Genomic DNA, 17,774 nt, shown 5'->3' with positions numbered 1-17,774 from the left:
CGCACTCGTACCCCCCCGTAGGCCCAGATTCTTCAAAGGTGGCGATATTGACGTATGTATCCAAGTAGGATGATTGCTCCACCTCCGGGATCTATATCACTAGCACCTGGGGCCCTCTTGTTCCTTCATCGATCTTCTTTCTGAATATTAAGTCTAAACGCCCGCTGTTAACATAGTAGAACCTCACATCATGGACGAAGACGTAGCTTTTGGCATCTTCTTTGTCATTTTCCTCCTCTTCGTCTTCACCCTTCCCCTCTCGCTCACGGCCTGCATCGCCGCCTCCGCCACGCGGAAATGGTCGAAAGAAAAAGCCCGCCAGTCTCAATCCGGCGTGTCACTTGAAGAGTCGGAGTGCTTAGTTTCCGACTCTGAGTCCGATTGCGACCCTGAAGATTATCTGGACTCAGAAGATGAGGAATACTACAACGCCCGGAGGGAGCAAAAGCGCAGGGAACAGGAAGAGAAAATCGCCGACAGGCAACTCAGCACCAGCGGAAAGTTCTTCAAGGAGTGGAAGAGGTGCTGGAGGGGTCCCGCCGGCACGAAAGAGCAGCTGGCGAAGGAGAGGGAGTTGAAGGAGACTGCGGAGCGGAGGTTGATTGCACGCCAGGCTGTCAGGGAGTATTTGAGGATGGAGAAGAGGAAGGAGAGGAAGAGTAGGCAGCAACAGGGAGCAAAGAAGGAGCAGGATGAGGCGTTGGAGTTGCCGACTTACGGTAGTGCCGTTGCTGAGGGCAAACATTGAGACGTGAGTGAGTGATGGTGTGTGCTGGGACTTGAGACATCTCCCACTGGGCAGGAAAGGCCGGGCCGTCGCTTTGTCAATGTCGGTTTCACTGCCGGGCATTCAAGGTTGAGAAGACGGCAGGGCACGGCATGCCATGTATTGGGAAGGAGGAAACCGATTTGCACTCATGTTACCTGACTCCTTCTGCATCTCATGCACAGCGGATCTTTGCATCCGTATTGTTCAGCCCTTACTTCACACCCACCATGCACCTGACCGGTGCCTCCTGACCATCGGACTTCCAACATGCTTTTGTCAATTCCATGTCACTTTAAGATCATTTCAATCTCGCAGAGCTGCCATGGTCCTGTCCGCACTAGAGATTAGGTACTACCCTGGATCCTCCTCAAGAGCTTCTTGGTTTTCTGCGAGCTCCCATTGCACTGAGGCCTCTGCTCAACATCCAGCCCGATCTGTCAACCCAGGCTCGCAAACAACGGCCAAATCTGGGTGCTCCCATCTCCCCCAGCTGGGACCGCTTCTGTGTTGGAGAGTCCGGCCGCGTTTCACATTTCACCCGATCGGAACGAGGACCCAGTCATGGATAGCCCCTGCGAGAATGCCAAACAGGACGAAAGGGGAGCAGGTCCGAATGAGGACAACGGACTCTTGGACACCACCAAGCTCTGCTGTCTTGTTGGAGTGGGAAAGAAACTGCCAGAAACCATCGAGTTACGCTGCGACCCTGTCAAAGGCGAAGGTCTATTTGCACGGCGCGACATTTCTGTTCATGAGCCAATCTGTGCTCTACCATACTCCATCTTCATGGCTCTCGAGACGGAGAAGCTTCCAACGACATGCTATTCTTGCTTGGCCGTCACATCCTCACACATTCCCTACATCAAAGGCTCCGCTCAGGAAGAACTGAGCTTGAAAACATGTACAGGGTGTTCTCAGGTCAAGTTCTGCGGTAAGGCGTGTCAGGCGAAGGCCTGGAAGGCTTACCATAAATTCGAATGCAGGATTTTCGATCTTTACCGCCATAACTTCCCTCCTATGATGGTCCGAGCGGCTATGCGTGTTGTCCTTCTGAAAGACAAAGTCTTGCTATCGGCACAATATTGGAACGCGCTTATAAAAGACCTCGTCTCGCATGAACATATCTGGATGGCCGCCCCTGAGAACAACATCACGGCAATGGTACGTGATATCAAATTTGTCACCAATTCAAAGCTGTCTCTAGACACCCTTACCAGACTATTCTGGGTCATGCGAACCAACTCAATCGAGCTTCCCGTCTCGGTACATGGGGGCATCGGCACTATGCTTGATCCTGTCTTCGCCAAGTTCAACCATAATTGCGATGCCAACGTTATGCTCTATCGACCATGGCACACCGCTAAGAGCGGCTGGAACCTGGAATCTAATCCTAACTCTGAGCAAAGAAGCATATTCGCAACGGTTATTCCCCTTCGAGACATCAAAAAGGGCGAAGAGCTCACCATCTTCTACTCCAACCCCACCCTGTCCGTCAAGGAAAGAAACGCAAAGCACATGATGAACTACTATTTTGAATGTACCTGTTCCAGATGCATTGATGATACCAAGGCCGCTGCCGAGGTCGAAGACCGGCTGCCCGATTTATCGGCCCAGTATGTAGCGTGGTCGCAGGATGTGCTTGGGCAACTGGAGCAGTTACAGGTGGATGGGGAGGCAGCACGTCTAGCCTACCACAAAGCAAATCAAGCTTGGGAGGATGGTATAGCACAATATCTGGACTTCCCAGAACTGTACACTGCCGGTGACTTTGACCAGATATCTCTCCACCTGGCGGTCAGTGGCCTCCAGTTGGGCACGTTCGACAAAGCACTGATCAGCCTGCTACGGTCATACTTTCTCATCTATCCCTCACGCATACCAGGCCGGCACAACTATTCCAATATTCACATCATGTTTGTCATGCTTGAGACTTTCGACATTCTGCTTGGCAACAATTGCAAGGACAAGACGGTGGAAGTCGTCAAGCCGGCCGATGTCAAAGGATCGCTTCGACGGCTTTCGAAGCGTGGCCTTGGCATTCAAACATTGCTATATTGGAGGCTGCGAATCTCTGTGCACCTGCGGAAGTGTCTCGAGGCATCGGCAGCAAACGACTTGCTTCCACTGGTTGCACGAATGCAGGACCGCGTGCTACTGCATAGAGGCTATTCTAGTAGCTCTGATGCTGCTATTGAAGGAGACCGGTTTGCTGAAGACGCTCTGAAGAAGTACCTCAAGCTGTCGGAGGCTAGGTGGAAAGTCGTCCTGAAGGAGACGGGTTGCTAGCATGTGGTGGAGTTCAAAATATTAAGCGGTGTGGACGTAGGGAGGATTCTTGTGGACAGCGCCATTGCGTGCTACAGCGCAAGTTACGGGCATGCTTGGCGGCTGAGACATTGCTCGAGCGGGTATCCCAGTTGCTTTTGTCTTCGTTACTTCTTCCGATACACGACAAGCTTTGCTTCCGTTTGCAGACTGGGAAACGGGTGTGCATGGTAGCACATCGGATCATTATGTACAGCCACCAATCGGCTCGAAGTTCATGAAGGTCGATCCTTTCCGAAGTCGCTGGATCACCAACTTCCACTCCCATCAGGTACTTGGCACCATGGTATACTGTGGTGTTGTCAGCAAAGGCTGTCAGCGATGTCGCCACCGAAAGATCAAGTGCGATGAGCGGAAGCCAGCATGCTTAAGGTGCGAGAAGTCGAGAACACCATGCCCGGGTTACCGTGACATCGCCCAGGTGATGTTTCGTGACGAGTCGGCCAAGGTATTGCAGAAATTCGGTGCCGCCGAACAGCCTGAGCCTTACCTGACGCGCAACGCCATCATTGAATCATCTCAGACGGAGGCTCCAAGCTCAAGGCTGAGTCGTCGGACGCACCGACCCAAGGACGACAACATGCCACGCCCTTTATCTGTGCCGACCTCCAACCTCGGAGCCAGTTTCTTCTTCGCCAAGTATACCTTTGATGAAGAACCTTTCTTCCGCGGTTACCATGCCTGGCTCGCTCATTCGTACCTCGAGGACAAGCCTGGTAATGTCCTACGAGCCGCCATTGACGCCGTGGGCCTGGCGGGCCTATCTAATCTATCATACGCGTCCAAGCTCGAGTCGAAATCGAAGGAACAATACTGCAATGCGTTGACGGCTTTGAAGCAACTCCTGGTCGAACCCACTCGTGTCACTGAGAATGGCACCCTCATGGCGGTCCTTCTGTTAATCCTGTTTGAGGTATATCAAGGCACTTCTCCGGCCCTCCCTAAGCCGCATAGCTTACCAAAACCACAGATGGTCAATTTCCAGACCTGGGATCGGTATCACTGTTGGGATGCCCATGTCAAGGCCGCGGCTGCGCTGCTGAAGCTTCGCGGCCAGAAACAGTTTAATCACGACCGCGGCGGCCAGCTCTACATCCAAAGCCGCTCTCACATCGTGGGTTACACCAAAAGTCCCCTGGCATGGTGATCATCGATTCTGAACACGCAGCTTAGCTTCTGGCCTGCATGCAGCAATGCACTGCTGTGCCATCCGCCCTGGTCCAGACCACATACGACTTCCAAACCAGCGCCACTAGAAGACAGTGGCAACAACGCAAGGTTGCCAGCCCTGGATCCATTTCCGAGATTTCTTTCCGCACAATAAACCTCCGAGCAGCACTGAAACGTGGCGAGGTCACAGACCCAACAGGCATCAGGGCGACGCTACTTGAGCTGGACCGCGACCTCGAAGCCTGGCGAGCGGGCTTGAACCCAAGCTGGAAATACTCCTCGGCCTGCGCTCCAGAGGAGATATCACGAGGCAGTTGGTCGAAGAGGCACCGTCATTTCTACCCCAACAACTGGATCGCCGACGCGTGGAACAATTGGCGGGGCCTCAGGATTGTCGTGAAGCAAATGATCTTGGAGAACGAGGATCACTCCACCACCCCAGACATGGTCCAGATCAGCCATGCTACGTCTATGATCCGGAAATTGTCAGCCGATATCTGCATCTCGGTCCACTCGTTCGAAGACAATCCACGCAAGTCTCGCTCGTGACAGTTGTCCGATTATGCAGCCAGCTGATGTTTCGTGTGCACAGGTATCCTCTCCTTGATGCAGCCGCTATATTTCGTGGCCCTGACACGGTTCAACACTGCTGCTGTGCGGGGATTTGCTGTGGAGCAGCTTCGCCGTATCGCTGCATCGACAGGAGTACGACAAGCAGCCTTGCTGGCTGATACCGCGGCCCACAGTGTGCCTTTGACGAATGAGCATGAGCAAGGGCATGAAACAGAATATGAAGCTTCCTTGACGGCCGCCCGGACCGGACCCCTCGAAGCATCGGACGACGACGCCCTCGCAGTGGTGCCCTGTAATAGGCATAGTGTGTGTCGGTCGTCCTGAACGGGACCTTGCGAGCATGTTACAAGATCCCCTATTGGCTGGCTCCACGTCCTTCCGCCCTCGCCGGGTGCCTACAAAAAGGTGGGAAAGTCCTCGATCTGCGGAAGAAAAGCACACACATCCTCTCATCTACCACGCAAGCAGTCTCTCGGAGGAAGAAGAATCTTGAACCCTCTTTGTGCCTTGAATAAGAAGACCAGCTAGCTCGCCACCGGTCCTCTTGGGGGGCACACCATACCACCATGTCTACGTCCACCACAGAGTCGTCTTCCCCTCCTATCACAACCAAAGAAAAGACCTTCAGCACGTACAACGTGGAACAAGGCAAACACTACGCGCAAACCCGCCGCGACTACCACCCAAAGGTCTACGAAGCCGTGCTTGACCATCACACCTCGACGGGCGGCCAGCTCGACACGCTCCTCGACGTGGGCTGCGGTCCGGGCAATGTCACAGCCAACCTGGCACCGTACTTTGCCCACGCCATCGGCATCGACCCCTCCGAGGGCATGCTCAGCACCGCGCGAGCGACGACGGCCGCGGTCCGCACTTTGCACGGCACAGGCTCGCCCATCCGGTTCGACCGCGCCACGGCCGAAACCCTCCTCCTACCAGGTGGCACGGCAGCCACCACCACCACCTCGTCGGGCAGCGTCGACCTCATCACCGCCGCCAACGCCGCCCACTGGTTCGACATGCCGGGGTTCTGGCGCGCCGCGGCCCGCGTCCTCAAGCCAGGCGGCACGGTCGCCATCTGGACGAGCGGGCCCGTGCATGTCCACCCGACGCTGCCCAACGCGCGCGCCATCGACGCGGCCATGCTGGACCACAGAGAGAGACATCTGGCCGAGTACATCACGCCGGGGAACCTCTTGGTGCTGAACTCGTACAAGGACCTCCCTTTGCCGTGGACGATTGCGGCAGCGCAGAGAGATGCGACGCAGGACCAGAGTCGAGATGGAGATGGAGATGGAGATGCCAACGACGATGACGACATGATCGCGGTGCTCCGCTCATTCGACAAGGCCACGTTCCGCCGCGTGGATTGGGATCCTGCCACGCCATTCTTCGTCGGCGAGCCCGAAGCCGATCTCGACACGTTCGAGAGCATGCTCGGCACGGGGAGCGCCGAGACGAGGTGGCGACAGGCGCATCCCGAGCTTGTCGGCACCGAGAGGGACGTCGTGAGGATGTTGAGACGCGAGATTGAGCGGCTCTTGCACGAGGCCGGGGTCGAAAAGGGCAAGGAGCGCGTCAAGGGCACGGCGAACGGGGCGTTGTTGTTCGTCAAGAAGAAGAAAACGCACGAGGAGGACTGACTCACAGGAGGTAGAGTGAGGCCGACGTATGCCGTGGTTGCTGGTCTACGCTGCCATAGAGAGAGCGAGAGTGTGTGTGAGAGAGAGGATCAAATTGTCTGTAGACACGAACCCGCAGTGCCCGAGAAACGCAAGGACAGTGCTGAAAAACGAGCTGGGTAAAAAAAGTAATCTGACACCACGTCGACAACAACCATCACTCCCGCCAACATCACCGCCTGGGCAGCTGTCTCTCCCTTCGTGACCTCGTTCCTTTTGTGCGGCCCGGATTGTCCTCCCGCGTTCCCGACCATTGTACCTCTCTCGTGCTGCCCAACTTCAAGTCATCCCCCTTGTTGATCACATTGACTTGTCCTTCCCCCTCGACCACAGTGCCGGTACTCTCCGGCTCGGCCGCAACGGCACCCTTTGAAATATCATCCGGATCTAAGATGGCGTCCTTGCCCGCTGCTGCCCCATGGCCATTGCCATTGCCATCGCCGATTCCATTTCTGCTGGATCCTTGGTTCTCCTTGCCCTTTCTCGGTCCTTCCTCGTCCTCTGAGCATCCAGACGGTCTGACAACTCTCAACTTGACACCCTCGCCTTTCAACGTGGAGTAGACCCTCAGGCCTACGACGCAGACGGCATTCCATGTTTCTTCCGGCCCGTCATCGTCTGCATCATGTGCGTTGCCGCCTTTCTCTACGATCTCGATGAAATCTCTCGGCCCGGGCGGTGGGATTGGTCCTATCGGCGGAGACCGCGAACGTCGTCCTCTCCCCACTCGGCGGATATAATGCGGTCTATATCGCGGGCGAGTTCTGCGCTCGACCACCGCTGAGGAAAGAAGGGAGTCGTCGTCCGAGTCGCTGCTGGCGGGGCCGGAGTAATAATCAAGTTCGGTGTCCCAGTCGAAGGGAGGGAAGGAGTCTGCGTCCGAGGCGGGCTCTTCTTCTCCGTCTGGCTTTGGACCTTCGGCGGTATCTGATGGGCTACCGCTGCGGTGTGGCGTTTCGATTCGCCCTCCGTCGGAGTCCCCGTCCTCGGGTTCGCGAGTCAAATCTGCGCCACTGCCGATGCCGATCATGGCAGCTGTGGTATCGAGGGTGTCACTTCGTTGAGGCCGCTCATAGAGAGGCTCGTGGGTACTCCTTTCTTCCTGACCAAGCTTTCCTGTGTCTCCTCCGTCGACCGAGACGCCGTTGGCGAGATGCTCTGGCCGGGACAGTGGAGGTGCATTCGACAGAGGCTTGACATCGGTGACAACAGCAGAGCCATTGGCCTCCGCATTTGCTGTAGGTCTTGACTCCTCGTCTGGTGCATCTGTCGCTGGCTTGGTCGCCTGTATTGCCTGGGCATCTGAAGACGAGTCCGCTGTGTTAGCTTGTGTTTCGGCATCGGCGATTTTGATCACATCCTCGAGGGGCTCAACAATCTTCTCAATCGAGATGTGTTCGGTCGGCTTGGCCTCTGGTTGGAATGCGCCACTGGGTTCCTCAGTCGGTCCAGCTCGTTCTTTGGCGCCTTTATTGACTATTCCATCTGGGATGTTGATAGCCGCAATCCCGGTGTCAGGCTTTTCTGAAATCAGGCTGTCCAATGTTCCTCTCCTCTCATGCCTTCTCTCAACCCTTCTCTCAACTATTATCTCCTCTTCGAAACCCCCGTTGATGCGATTCTTCCTTTGTCGCCAGTGATTCTTCCTTGCTCTCCTCTTCTTGTCGAGGTCATGCTCTTTCTTCTGTCTCCTCCAATCCTTCTCGGCCCGAGCCTTGGCCTGCTGCTTCATTTTCTCTTGTACTTTGGCTCTCTGGTTCTTCTCCCGTAATTTGCGCTCTTTTCGCTCAGCTTCTGTCTCTACGTGCACCCCTTTCGCATGGGCTAGATCATAGGAAAGACCCATCTGAATGAGTTTTTCGCGGCGCGTGGCGGTGTACAGGGGAAGGACCTCCTCGACATGTTCCCGATCCGAGTGCCTCGTGGCCGTGATCTTCATCAAGACCGAGTATGTCCCAGCTTCCAGCTCGATATCCGTGCTGACTGATCGAGCCATGGCGTAGTTGCCATTGGACCGGACAATGTAGTCGTTCTCGTCCTCCTTGTTGTCAGATTCGAGGCGAAACTGGAGGTCGAATCCATAACCGCCCTCGAGGCCTCCAAAGTAGGTATCGTCCAGCTGTGCTAGGACAATCACGACCCGGGTTTTTTCTTCCAGCGTCAACGAGAACTTCGTGCTGTGATATTCAGCCGACCACGAAACACTGACACTGGTCCAGCGTTGTGTCACGGTCCATTCCGGGCCAAAGATCCTAGTTCGGTCAAAGTGTTGATACTTCTTCAGCAAATCCTCGTATGAGATCCAGAAAATACCATCATTCCCAAACTTGTGGTCGAGTAGCTGCATCCATTCGGGTGTCCATTCTGAACTGCCATCGCTCCACTTCCCCGTCCACTCCTTCTTGCCCCAAGGGTTGCGGAGCTTCAACAAACGTTCGCCATTGACCTCCTTCGCATCCATGATGCTGTAGGCATGGCCTTCAGAGATCCCTTCGCGCTCACGGGGCGCGCCACTGGTGTCAAGCCAATTCGCGTAAAAGCCCGTCGCACACCCGAAGAGAAACTCCTGCCCGACTTGCATTAACTCATCTCGCCAGAAGGCATCACGATCCAGAATGTCAGTGCTGTAGATTTCAGTAGTCACACCTCCTGTTAGGTCCTCGATGGCTTCTCCAGTGAAACCTCCGTCGATAGAGGCAAAATCTCCATGAGCTTTCGCGTAGGCCTTTTCGAGCAGTGGCAGCCAGGTTTCATTCTCATCGCTGCATTGTGCAAAGTATAGTGCTCGTGAGCCTGTGAGGTGTGCCTTGCGATATTCCTCGGCGCTGTCGACGCGGTTGATATCGTCCCAAACCACGCGCTCATCTTGGGCTTCGTCGTAATCGGGCGCTCGGGTGTAGAGCTTATCGTCGACGATGGTATGCTGCCACTCGCCATCTGCGAGCAACCTTAGTTTCATGATTGAGCCGCGCGCGCATATGAGGGCCAAAGTCCTACCTCGAAAGAAAACAAAGCCGTATACTCCGACAGCCTGGCAGTCTTCATCGTGTTTGACGCAGACTTTGTCAATGAGACCCTCCATATTGCCCAAGCCACAGAGAGCGGCCATCAAGTAGCAGTCCCCATCGCGGCCCTGTCTGACGTCGCCAGCAGTGGGACCATTGATGAAGAATTGGGGTTTCTCGAAGATGTCCTAGAGAGATTCAGCACTCCCCGTCTGACATTCTGGGGGGAACGAGAACAAACCGTTATTCTCTTGACGCCCTTTGGTTTCATTGAATCACCTGGCGTGCTCAAGCCGTCCAGGCAATTCCTTTGGCCCGACTTCAGATCCCACTCGATGTCGAAGTGCAGATCTCGATACTTCTGGTTGAGTCGACGGCACTCCTTGATAATCCTGTTCACATCTTTCTCACATTCGGCGCGAGCCTCCTCGTACGATTTCGCGGCGCGTTGGCCGGAGACGGTGCCATGGGGCGTCTTTGCTGCCTTCTTGCGAGCATAGGGATTGTCAGGGAGGACTGTAAAGACCTTACCCGGGAACCTGGGAGCCATTCGATCCCAGAATTGGTTCACCGTCTCCTGTGGAGGCTGCCGGCGTATCTTGCGGCGCATCTTGGGTTGGGGTGGAGGGATGTTTAGCTCAGGGATCGGGCCGTAGTATCGACCGCCTCCTCCAACATTGTCTCTGCGGTCATCCATGGCGTTTGGAGCGTCTTTTCAAGCAGCGAGAAGACCGTGCTTGGACGAAATAATGATTTCGCTTGGCTCCAACTCTCGAGCCCGCTCAAATTCGATCGCGTTGTTTCAGCAAGGCGACAGGGGGCAGCACAAGGCGCGGCTCGTGGCAGCCTAAGAACACAAGGTTAAGTCAGACACGTGTAAAACACATGCAGCAGGAGCACTTGGCTACCCATGAGGGCGTAGACGGAACAAATAAAGCAAGAAGCAGAGTGTATGAAAAGAATGAGGCTGAGGAAACCCCAACACATGAGAACGGGAGCTCCGCATTAATCGCTGCTGGTCATGGAGTGTGTCGCCTAGACTGGCCTTGCATATCTCTCGGCCAGTGACACGAGGACTCGGTAAATCAAGGGTCTCGAGCGAATCATCTTTCGCCAATGTGGCTTCGTCGCCTAGCGGTGCGGCTGAGAGGGAGAGGTGCAGAAAGTCCAGGGCCTTTTGGCGGGTTTAACGATGGCCGAGACGAGTCGATAGGCTAGACCGGCTGAGAGAAGACTTGGTGTCGCACAGACAAAAGGCCAAAAGTTTCATAACGTTGTTGCCGTCGGCTGCCTTGACAGCGAGGAAGGTACCCTCATTATTGCAAACAACCGCACATCCACGGGCAGAGAAGACAGCATTTTGCGTACGAAGCAATTGCTACCGAGATGAGCAGCAGGTGACCAGGGATCAATTTGTGGACGAATGTTGGCCCCCAAAAGTTGCGAGGCGCTTTGGGTACAGACGAGTCACGTGAACTCACGCGATGACAAGTGATGACGAAAGAGAGCAGGTGGGGAAATTACCCCGCAAATTTGCGCCGACAACGGGCAAAACACCCAGCGAGTGTGATTATAGCAGGACGCGGTACAGGATCAACGATGGCTGTTCCAAGAAGAAGCCATAGGATTGATAATGATTCGTCGATTAGTTCGATCTGGCAGTGAAACGCTACTCATAGCTCATATTTACCTCGTAGCAAGCGCAAGAGAGAGGGCGAGACATCCAGCACCATCCAGTCGATGTTCTGCTGATAGGCACTAACAGAGGGATGTATCTTAGAAACCCTTCTTCTCCGCGACTGAGTAGTCGCCCTCGTCGTCCGGCACGATGACGAGATTGTCGGAGCGGTAGGGGTCGACCTTGACAGTCTTGAACTTGCGAGCCGAGACCTTGTTCTCAAATAAGACATCGAGTTCGGCGTAGGTAAGACCCTGACGACCATGTTAGACTCACCCAAGGACAGATCCATATAGCGAGACATACCTTGGGTTCCGGAAGCCGGAAATAGCTCCAGATCAAGCCGAGCAAGTTGAGACCAGCCCAAAAGAAGCAAGTCTTTCCACGCCAACCCCAGGCCGTGGGATTCATCATACGTGGTTGCAAGGTGCCAACGACGATACCCATGATGTTGTACACGTTTCGTGCCAAGACCACCGTCTTAATCCGAAGACGAGTGGAGGGGAGTTCGGCCACAAGAGAGTAGCAGACGGGGCCGACGGTGAAATCGTAGACGAAGGTGAGAATCAGGATCAAAGCCCCGGATGCCCAGCCAACCGAGGTGGACAAACTCGGTACACCGAGACCGCCAATGATTACGAGGACGACAAACATGACGACTTGGCCCCAGAGGTACAAGGTGCGGCGACCGAAATGGGGCATCAGGAACCACGACAGGACGGTTCCGCAGAAGCCCATTGCGCTCTGGCCGACACCGAGCGAATATGCGTTGGCTTCGCTGAGGCCAGCCTGAATCATGAAATAGGTGCCCCACCCAATCATGGGAGATCCAGAGGTTTGTTGGATAAGCCAGGTGATGCAGGTCACTTCGGTTCGCCGACGATCGACCCCCTTAAAGCAGTCCAGGTAGGTGGTACCAGCAGTTTGCTGGATTTCAAGCTCGTTGGTGTGTATCATCATCGCCAATGTATCTTCAACATTGAACTCAGTGTTCTTCTTCGACGTCAGCTTGAGCAGCGCAGCACGAGCCTGATCGAGTTTGCCATGGCGCACGAGCCACCACGGGCTTTCCGGTGCGAGGAACGCGGCGAGAGCGATGGGCAGAGGCCAGACCCACTGGATGGCGTAGGGGATGCGGTATGCCCATTGGTCGGTCGCACTGACGAAGCCCTTGAGGACACCGGCAGCAATAAGCTGGCCGATGACCCAGCAAAGATTGACGTAGGTCGTCAGGTATGGTCGGAGTGGAACCGGGGTGACTTCGGCAGCGTATGTCGTGGTCAGTGTTTGAAAGACTCTGGCTGGTCGTTAGCATCGAGTCACTAGGTCACCGATCGGCGTGCCTTACCCCCAAGGAAGTCCTGACAAAACGTAACCAGCAAGCAGCATCCGCACATTGACGGCGAAGAAGGTGATGAAGATGGTGGCGGTGATGAACATCAGCGAGCCGATCATCGTCCAGCGGTATCCGATCCTTTCAGAAATGATACCATTGAGGAAAAGCCCAATGATCTGAGCGGCAGCAGTGCCGTTCGAGAGTGCGGACTGCCACGAGGCAGAAACTTGGTAGGTCTGGACACCGTCGACGATGCCTGCGGGGGAGCCGTACTTTCGAGCAAAAGTCGTCAATCCGAAGAAGTTGCCGAGCAAATAGGTATCGTAGCCCTCCATGACGACGGCAAGGGAAAGGGAGAAAGAGAAGAGGATGGCCTTGGGGTACAGCCGGCAGCCCTCGCGGAAACCCATCTTGCGTTCCAAGTCCGCCGCGGCTTTGGCATCGGCGGAGAGCTCAGCAAGGTTGGGCACTGCGACGGACATCTTGCGAAGGGTTTCATCCTTCTGGTTGAATACTATCTCGTCCTGTTGTGCTCCCAGGGCGGCCGCAGGAACGATGGAAGATCTCCGTCTAGTTGTATCGTACGTGGGTGCTCCCATGTTGTTGGCATAGTGAGAGACACTCATGTGCCTGCCACTACGGCCTGGGCCACTCTCTTCGTCGTGTGCGAAACTCATCGTGGTAGTTGCGTGAAGGCTCAATGAAAGCAGGGAACCAGGGACACGACGACAAGATCTCTCGGAGATCCGTGCGAGGACAGATTTCAATCCCAATACAGAGGAAATGGAAAGACTGGATTCACGAGGAAGGGTGCTGCGTACATATACAACTCGTACCTGCTGTTCAGCTGTCCTCTCCCTCGAGCTCAAATGACGCAGTGCTTCCTCATGAAGCTAGGGGTAGCTGTGGGATTGCATGTCAATTCGGGCCTATCGAAGGTACGTCGTAGCCTGCGCTTCGTGAAAGTATTCGGGGAAACTCCCAATCAGCGTGGGTCCCTGAGATGAGCTCGCATGATCAGGATTGGAGCCACTTGAGTCAACGTCGCTCAAACTGCATCGTGGCTTGACAAGCAGCCAGTCGGGCCGGTAAAGCGGATTGGCAAGGTCAGGCAGGTCAGGTGTCGCCAGCCTCCCGTCCAATAAGATCGTGCAAGGTTTCTGGGCGGCTTGGACATGCACTGGGCTTCCCACACACGCAGTGAGGCAGCAGGACGAAGCAAGACAAGACGAGACATGCCGTTGGTCGGTATGTGCAGTGACGGGGTAGACAGGCAGTCGGGATCGCAGACATCGGTCGCGCGCAGAGTGGAGAGATTCGACGGAGACACCAGCCTCGCTGTCGCTTGTACATTCCTTGTCCCAATCCAGGGCGCCATTGCCGAGCTCTGGGATGGTCCACCCATAAGCAGCTGGCTGCTGACCCAAGAGGCGTTTTTAGACGCCTTTGGGTTTCGCCTCTGACTTCTTGTGACATGGAAACCCCGCAGTCTGTCCGGTTCCCACCCCCCTCCACAGGCTCAGATCTTCTCCACTGTTTGCCTGGAAATTTTGGGTCCAGGACTGTGACCGGACCAATACCGCAGTATGCTCGTACAGGCCGCGGCGCTCTCTGCAAGCCCACGGTCTCACTCAGTCAACGCTCGGCGAAATGAAGATCTGGGGTTGCCCCAGGGATCTTCACGCCCCAAGGATGATGGGCCGGTAGTGTGCTACTCGCCGAGCATGGGTAGCTTGCTTGATCCCAATGCACGACTATCTTTCCGCCGCCCATGTTGGTAACCAAATATTCCGACATCGTATCGATGTCTGGTGCCACTCTCGCAGCTTGGGTTTGGACGGGTACGCCAACGGCACATGAGCATGATGATGGACGCGGACGCCGAGACTCGAACTATTCATCGCATTCAAGCCGTGGTCCCTTCCTGTGGCTTTGACGCCTCCGTTCAGCCTCGAACAAATTTACCTTGGCTGCATCGATCTGTGTCAGGTGTGTGCGAGGTACGTCCTTGCAACGTCACCATTACGAGTAGGTGTATACTGGTAAACTTGTAGACATATTGCCGAATATTTCGCTTCGCTCTCGCTTGACGGTGGCTATCATTGACGATCCTTTCGTCACCTTGTGTACGCTTCTCTAGGGTGTGTGCGAAGACAAAGTGTGAAAAGAGCCGACCGAGAGGGTTGCGTGAGTGGCGCACGACTTCGTGTTGAGGAGGGGAAGCGGTGTTGGCATTCGAAAGCGAGCGTGACGCGCTTCTTTGCTTCACGACGGTTTACTTGTTTAGTCTTGGAATGAAGCGTCATTCTGTGCTATGACGCCCGATTCTCAAACAGCACTTTGTTGACTCTGGCAGTCGCGTGCCGGACTTTATGAACCGGTGCATTTGAGGACAGGCTGGTATGCTCTTCGCTGTCTTCGGCTTCCGCGCTCAATATTGTCAATGTTGTCTACTGCAGTTGGAACCCACAAGAACCATAATTATTCCAGCGGCACTGTAGAGATTTGCTGGTGCATCTGCTCATGCATACCGCCGTCATCATGCGCAGGCACAAGACTCTGGAGCCGTGACATCCAGGGTTAGCCAACCTATTCCCTAATCAGCCGCCGAAGAAGCGTCTCACGACCGCGAGCGCTTCTGAAGCACTCTGGAGGCAGGGTAATCGGTGCCAGATCTGGCGACTTGGTGAGTAATCTTACTGGTTTCGGAAGCTGCTTCCGGGTTGGCGATGCGAGGGATTCGGTATGGAGCATCTATTTTGCGAACGTCCTTGGCAAATGTATGCGGGCACCTTGCTGCTGCTGGAATGCAAGCTGGGCGAGCCCTAAGGCGGGCAGTACGCAGGCTGGTCTCCGCAGAAACCTATACGGAGTAGCTGGAAGTGCCTTGAGTTGCAAATTGGATGGGCTGCTAACGCCCATAATGGGATCCGTCTTCTTCACCATTCGCGGAGGACAGCAGCTGTACCGGGCAAGAACCGAAGAAGGGCCAAAGGATGGAAGCGTCGGTACCAGGTCGAGTGGCAGCAGAACAGAGACACAGTACCTACTGTGGACAGTAGCAGAAACGCCGAGAATACCGCCGAGAGAGAAAACGACAGACGTACATCCATCCCCACAGTCAGCAGTCAGCCTCCACATTAAGGCCTGGAATTCCAGAAGACTACTATTCTCAGCTAGTGGATGCGCGTGAGGGATCTGAAAGCTCGTCGGTTGTTTGCATTACTAGTCCTGCAGGAAGCAGCAATCACGGTGACATTCCTTATGCGAGGTGTGAGCCGGCGAACAGTTTCCCTCGAAGATGAGGAATCTCTATCTGCAGGCCACATCGCATTGATGCAGTTCCTGGAGTCACAGATGACAGGCTGGACATTGACGCTTGTGCTAAGATCCACCGGTGTCTTCGAAGGATTGCTCCGAGATTATCAGCGCTACGTCGCGCTTCTCACGAAGCCTGACCATTGATCTCGAGATTCGACATTGCTTCTTCTGCTGTATTGCCAACCTCAACTTGCTCCTTGCCACGGCCCTCGATGGATCCGTCCGGGTTGGTAGTCACATTTGCGCCTGGGTATCGTGAGCCTTTGTCCTTTGGCTGCTTCTTCTTCTTGGCCGGCTCTGCAGGAGGATAGGCTTTCTTCTCAATGTCCTGCCATTCGGGGGACGCCTGAAATTCCGCTTGGATCGGCGCCAGCAGGTCGACGAGTGCTTCTGTGGCGCCAGCTTTGAGCAGCTGCGGCGTGAGTTTATCTGCCAAGTAGTCCTCCTTCAGAGTCTTGATATCGTGGTAGACTAATGGTTCTCCTTCCCCTTCCCTCCGCTTACACTCGAATGTTCCTTGGCCTTCGGGATGCCTCAGAGCACTAATGGGCAATAACACATACTCGACAAACGAGATGATCCCGTTCCCTTCCACTTCTTTTGCAGCGGCGTAGGCTTTCCGCAGCTTCTTGCGGACAGCGTCAGCGGTGTCGAGGATGTCGATCTTGGAGTCAGGGTCCGACGCGGACATTTTACCGCCAGCCAGGCCCGGGACCATGGGGTTCATCAGATGAGCTCGTTCTTTGTAGCCAATCTTTGGCAGTGTTTCTTGAGCGAGAGCAAAGATCTTACGCTGGTCGACACCGCCAAACTGCGCATCGACACCCAAATGCTGCTCATCAAGTGCTTGCATTAGAGGATAGATAAGGCCTGACAGCGTAGCATTCTCGACCTGCTTGACGACTTCTGCACCAGCCTTCTTCGCATCGTGCTCAGTGACCACGCTGCTCAATCGGAAAACATCCATGGTGTAGTCAGCACTTAATTGGTAGGATGAACCCAGGACAAATTCCAGCTTCTCCAAGCTGACGCCGACCGCCTTCAGCAGCGACTGAATGATGTACTTGTAGTATTCCGCACGGAACTTGACCAGCTCAATGGGCGCTTTCAGGTTGTCGAGAAAGCCGTGGATGTCGGCCAGCAGGATCTTGACCCTGCAGCCCGCTCGTAGGAAGTGTGCAATCTTCATCATAGGCACGAAGTAACCGCAGTGTGGTCTGCCCGTGGTGGCTGTTCCCCAGTAAATGACCAGGGGTCTCTGCTCTTTCAGAATGACATTCTCCAAGATATCTTCATGTAGGACCTCTTGCAACTGATCTTTGACCAGAGCGAGCTTCTCTTGCGGAGACAGCTCTTTGCCCGCCATAGTGGGCGGGGTGACTGATGGGTAAGATGTCGCAGGATATTGGTAGGAGATAGTGGCGTTGGCAGGAGGTGAGGGACAGCGCAAGGACACTCGAGCCTTACGGCAGAATGCAGCCTATTCTCGATTTCAATTGAAGATGAGTCAATGAGTCAATCTCTTTTCTCTTTCTCACCCTCGTCTCATCCCGCAATTGAGCCGAACTTCGCAGTCGAAATGCGGCGGGAGAAGGCTTGGCAGGTACCACGTTCTCCCCGCCAATCAAACGCGTCAAAACACCAAACAAACACCGTGCTTCAGACAACGATCCAGTATCTTACACCTGCTTTATGTTCGCAGCTCGTCGGCAGTAGAAGCATATCCGTGAGTGGCTTGCCTAGTGACCTACTGATTTCCTGGCCCAAGGACCACCCACCGCCAAAACAATTCCCTTCAGCAAGCCTCAAAGGAGATTTCATTCACCTTTGGAGGCAGCCCCTTGCCACTTCCCACCGCCTCTTCTCTCTCTCTCGCACATATTCCAATCTGCCACCGTCAGGCCGTTTCATGAAT

General features: G+C 54.9%; 7 protein-coding genes across 7 annotated transcripts; 4 read left to right on the top strand and 3 right to left on the bottom strand.

Annotated features, from left to right (window-relative positions):
* Positions 1–190: 190 nt before the first annotated feature.
* G647_00838 (uncharacterized protein) lies at positions 191–748 on the top strand (the record flags this gene model as incomplete). The annotated part of the gene is made up of 1 exon (XM_008724241.1): positions 191–748. One exon carries the CDS (start codon positions 191–193, stop codon positions 746–748), a length of 558 nt encoding a protein of 185 aa, XP_008722463.1.
* Positions 749–1,330: 582 nt separating this feature from the next.
* G647_00837 (uncharacterized protein) lies at positions 1,331–3,055 on the top strand (the record flags this gene model as incomplete). Its single annotated transcript, XM_008724240.1, has 1 exon — positions 1,331–3,055. The coding sequence occupies one exon, from the start codon at positions 1,331–1,333 to the stop codon at positions 3,053–3,055; it is 1,725 nt and encodes a 574-aa protein (XP_008722462.1).
* Positions 3,056–3,377: 322 nt separating this feature from the next.
* On the top strand, positions 3,378–4,813 carry G647_00836 (uncharacterized protein; the record flags this gene model as incomplete). The annotated part of the gene is made up of 2 exons (XM_008724239.1): positions 3,378–4,208; positions 4,268–4,813. 2 exons carry the CDS (start codon positions 3,378–3,380, stop codon positions 4,811–4,813), a joined length of 1,377 nt encoding a protein of 458 aa, XP_008722461.1.
* A 590-nt stretch (positions 4,814–5,403) lies between these two features.
* Positions 5,404–6,480, top strand: G647_00835 (uncharacterized protein; the record flags this gene model as incomplete). The annotated part of the gene is made up of 1 exon (XM_008724238.1): positions 5,404–6,480. One exon carries the CDS (start codon positions 5,404–5,406, stop codon positions 6,478–6,480), a length of 1,077 nt encoding a protein of 358 aa, XP_008722460.1.
* Positions 6,481–6,691: 211 nt separating this feature from the next.
* On the bottom strand, positions 6,692–10,221 carry G647_00834 (uncharacterized protein; the record flags this gene model as incomplete). Its single annotated transcript, XM_008724237.1, has 3 exons — positions 6,692–9,456; positions 9,517–9,712; positions 9,766–10,221. 3 exons carry the CDS (start codon positions 10,219–10,221, stop codon positions 6,692–6,694), a joined length of 3,417 nt encoding a protein of 1,138 aa, XP_008722459.1.
* Positions 10,222–11,300: 1,079 nt separating this feature from the next.
* Positions 11,301–13,215, bottom strand: G647_00833 (uncharacterized protein; the record flags this gene model as incomplete). Its single annotated transcript, XM_008724236.1, has 3 exons — positions 11,301–11,456; positions 11,509–12,499; positions 12,551–13,215. 3 exons carry the CDS (start codon positions 13,213–13,215, stop codon positions 11,301–11,303), a joined length of 1,812 nt encoding a protein of 603 aa, XP_008722458.1.
* A 2,768-nt stretch (positions 13,216–15,983) lies between these two features.
* G647_00832 (tyrosine-tRNA ligase) lies at positions 15,984–17,225 on the bottom strand (the record flags this gene model as incomplete). Its single annotated transcript, XM_008724235.1, has 1 exon — positions 15,984–17,225. One exon carries the CDS (start codon positions 17,223–17,225, stop codon positions 15,984–15,986), a length of 1,242 nt encoding a protein of 413 aa, XP_008722457.1.
* Between the last annotated feature and the right edge of the window lie 549 nt (positions 17,226–17,774).

The sequence above is a fragment of the Cladophialophora carrionii genome, assembly GCF_000365165.1.
Source record: "Cladophialophora carrionii CBS 160.54 unplaced genomic scaffold supercont1.1, whole genome shotgun sequence".
NCBI lineage: Eukaryota > Fungi > Ascomycota > Eurotiomycetes > Chaetothyriales > Herpotrichiellaceae > Cladophialophora > Cladophialophora carrionii.
This window is presented reverse-complemented; position numbering and strand designations above follow the sequence as displayed.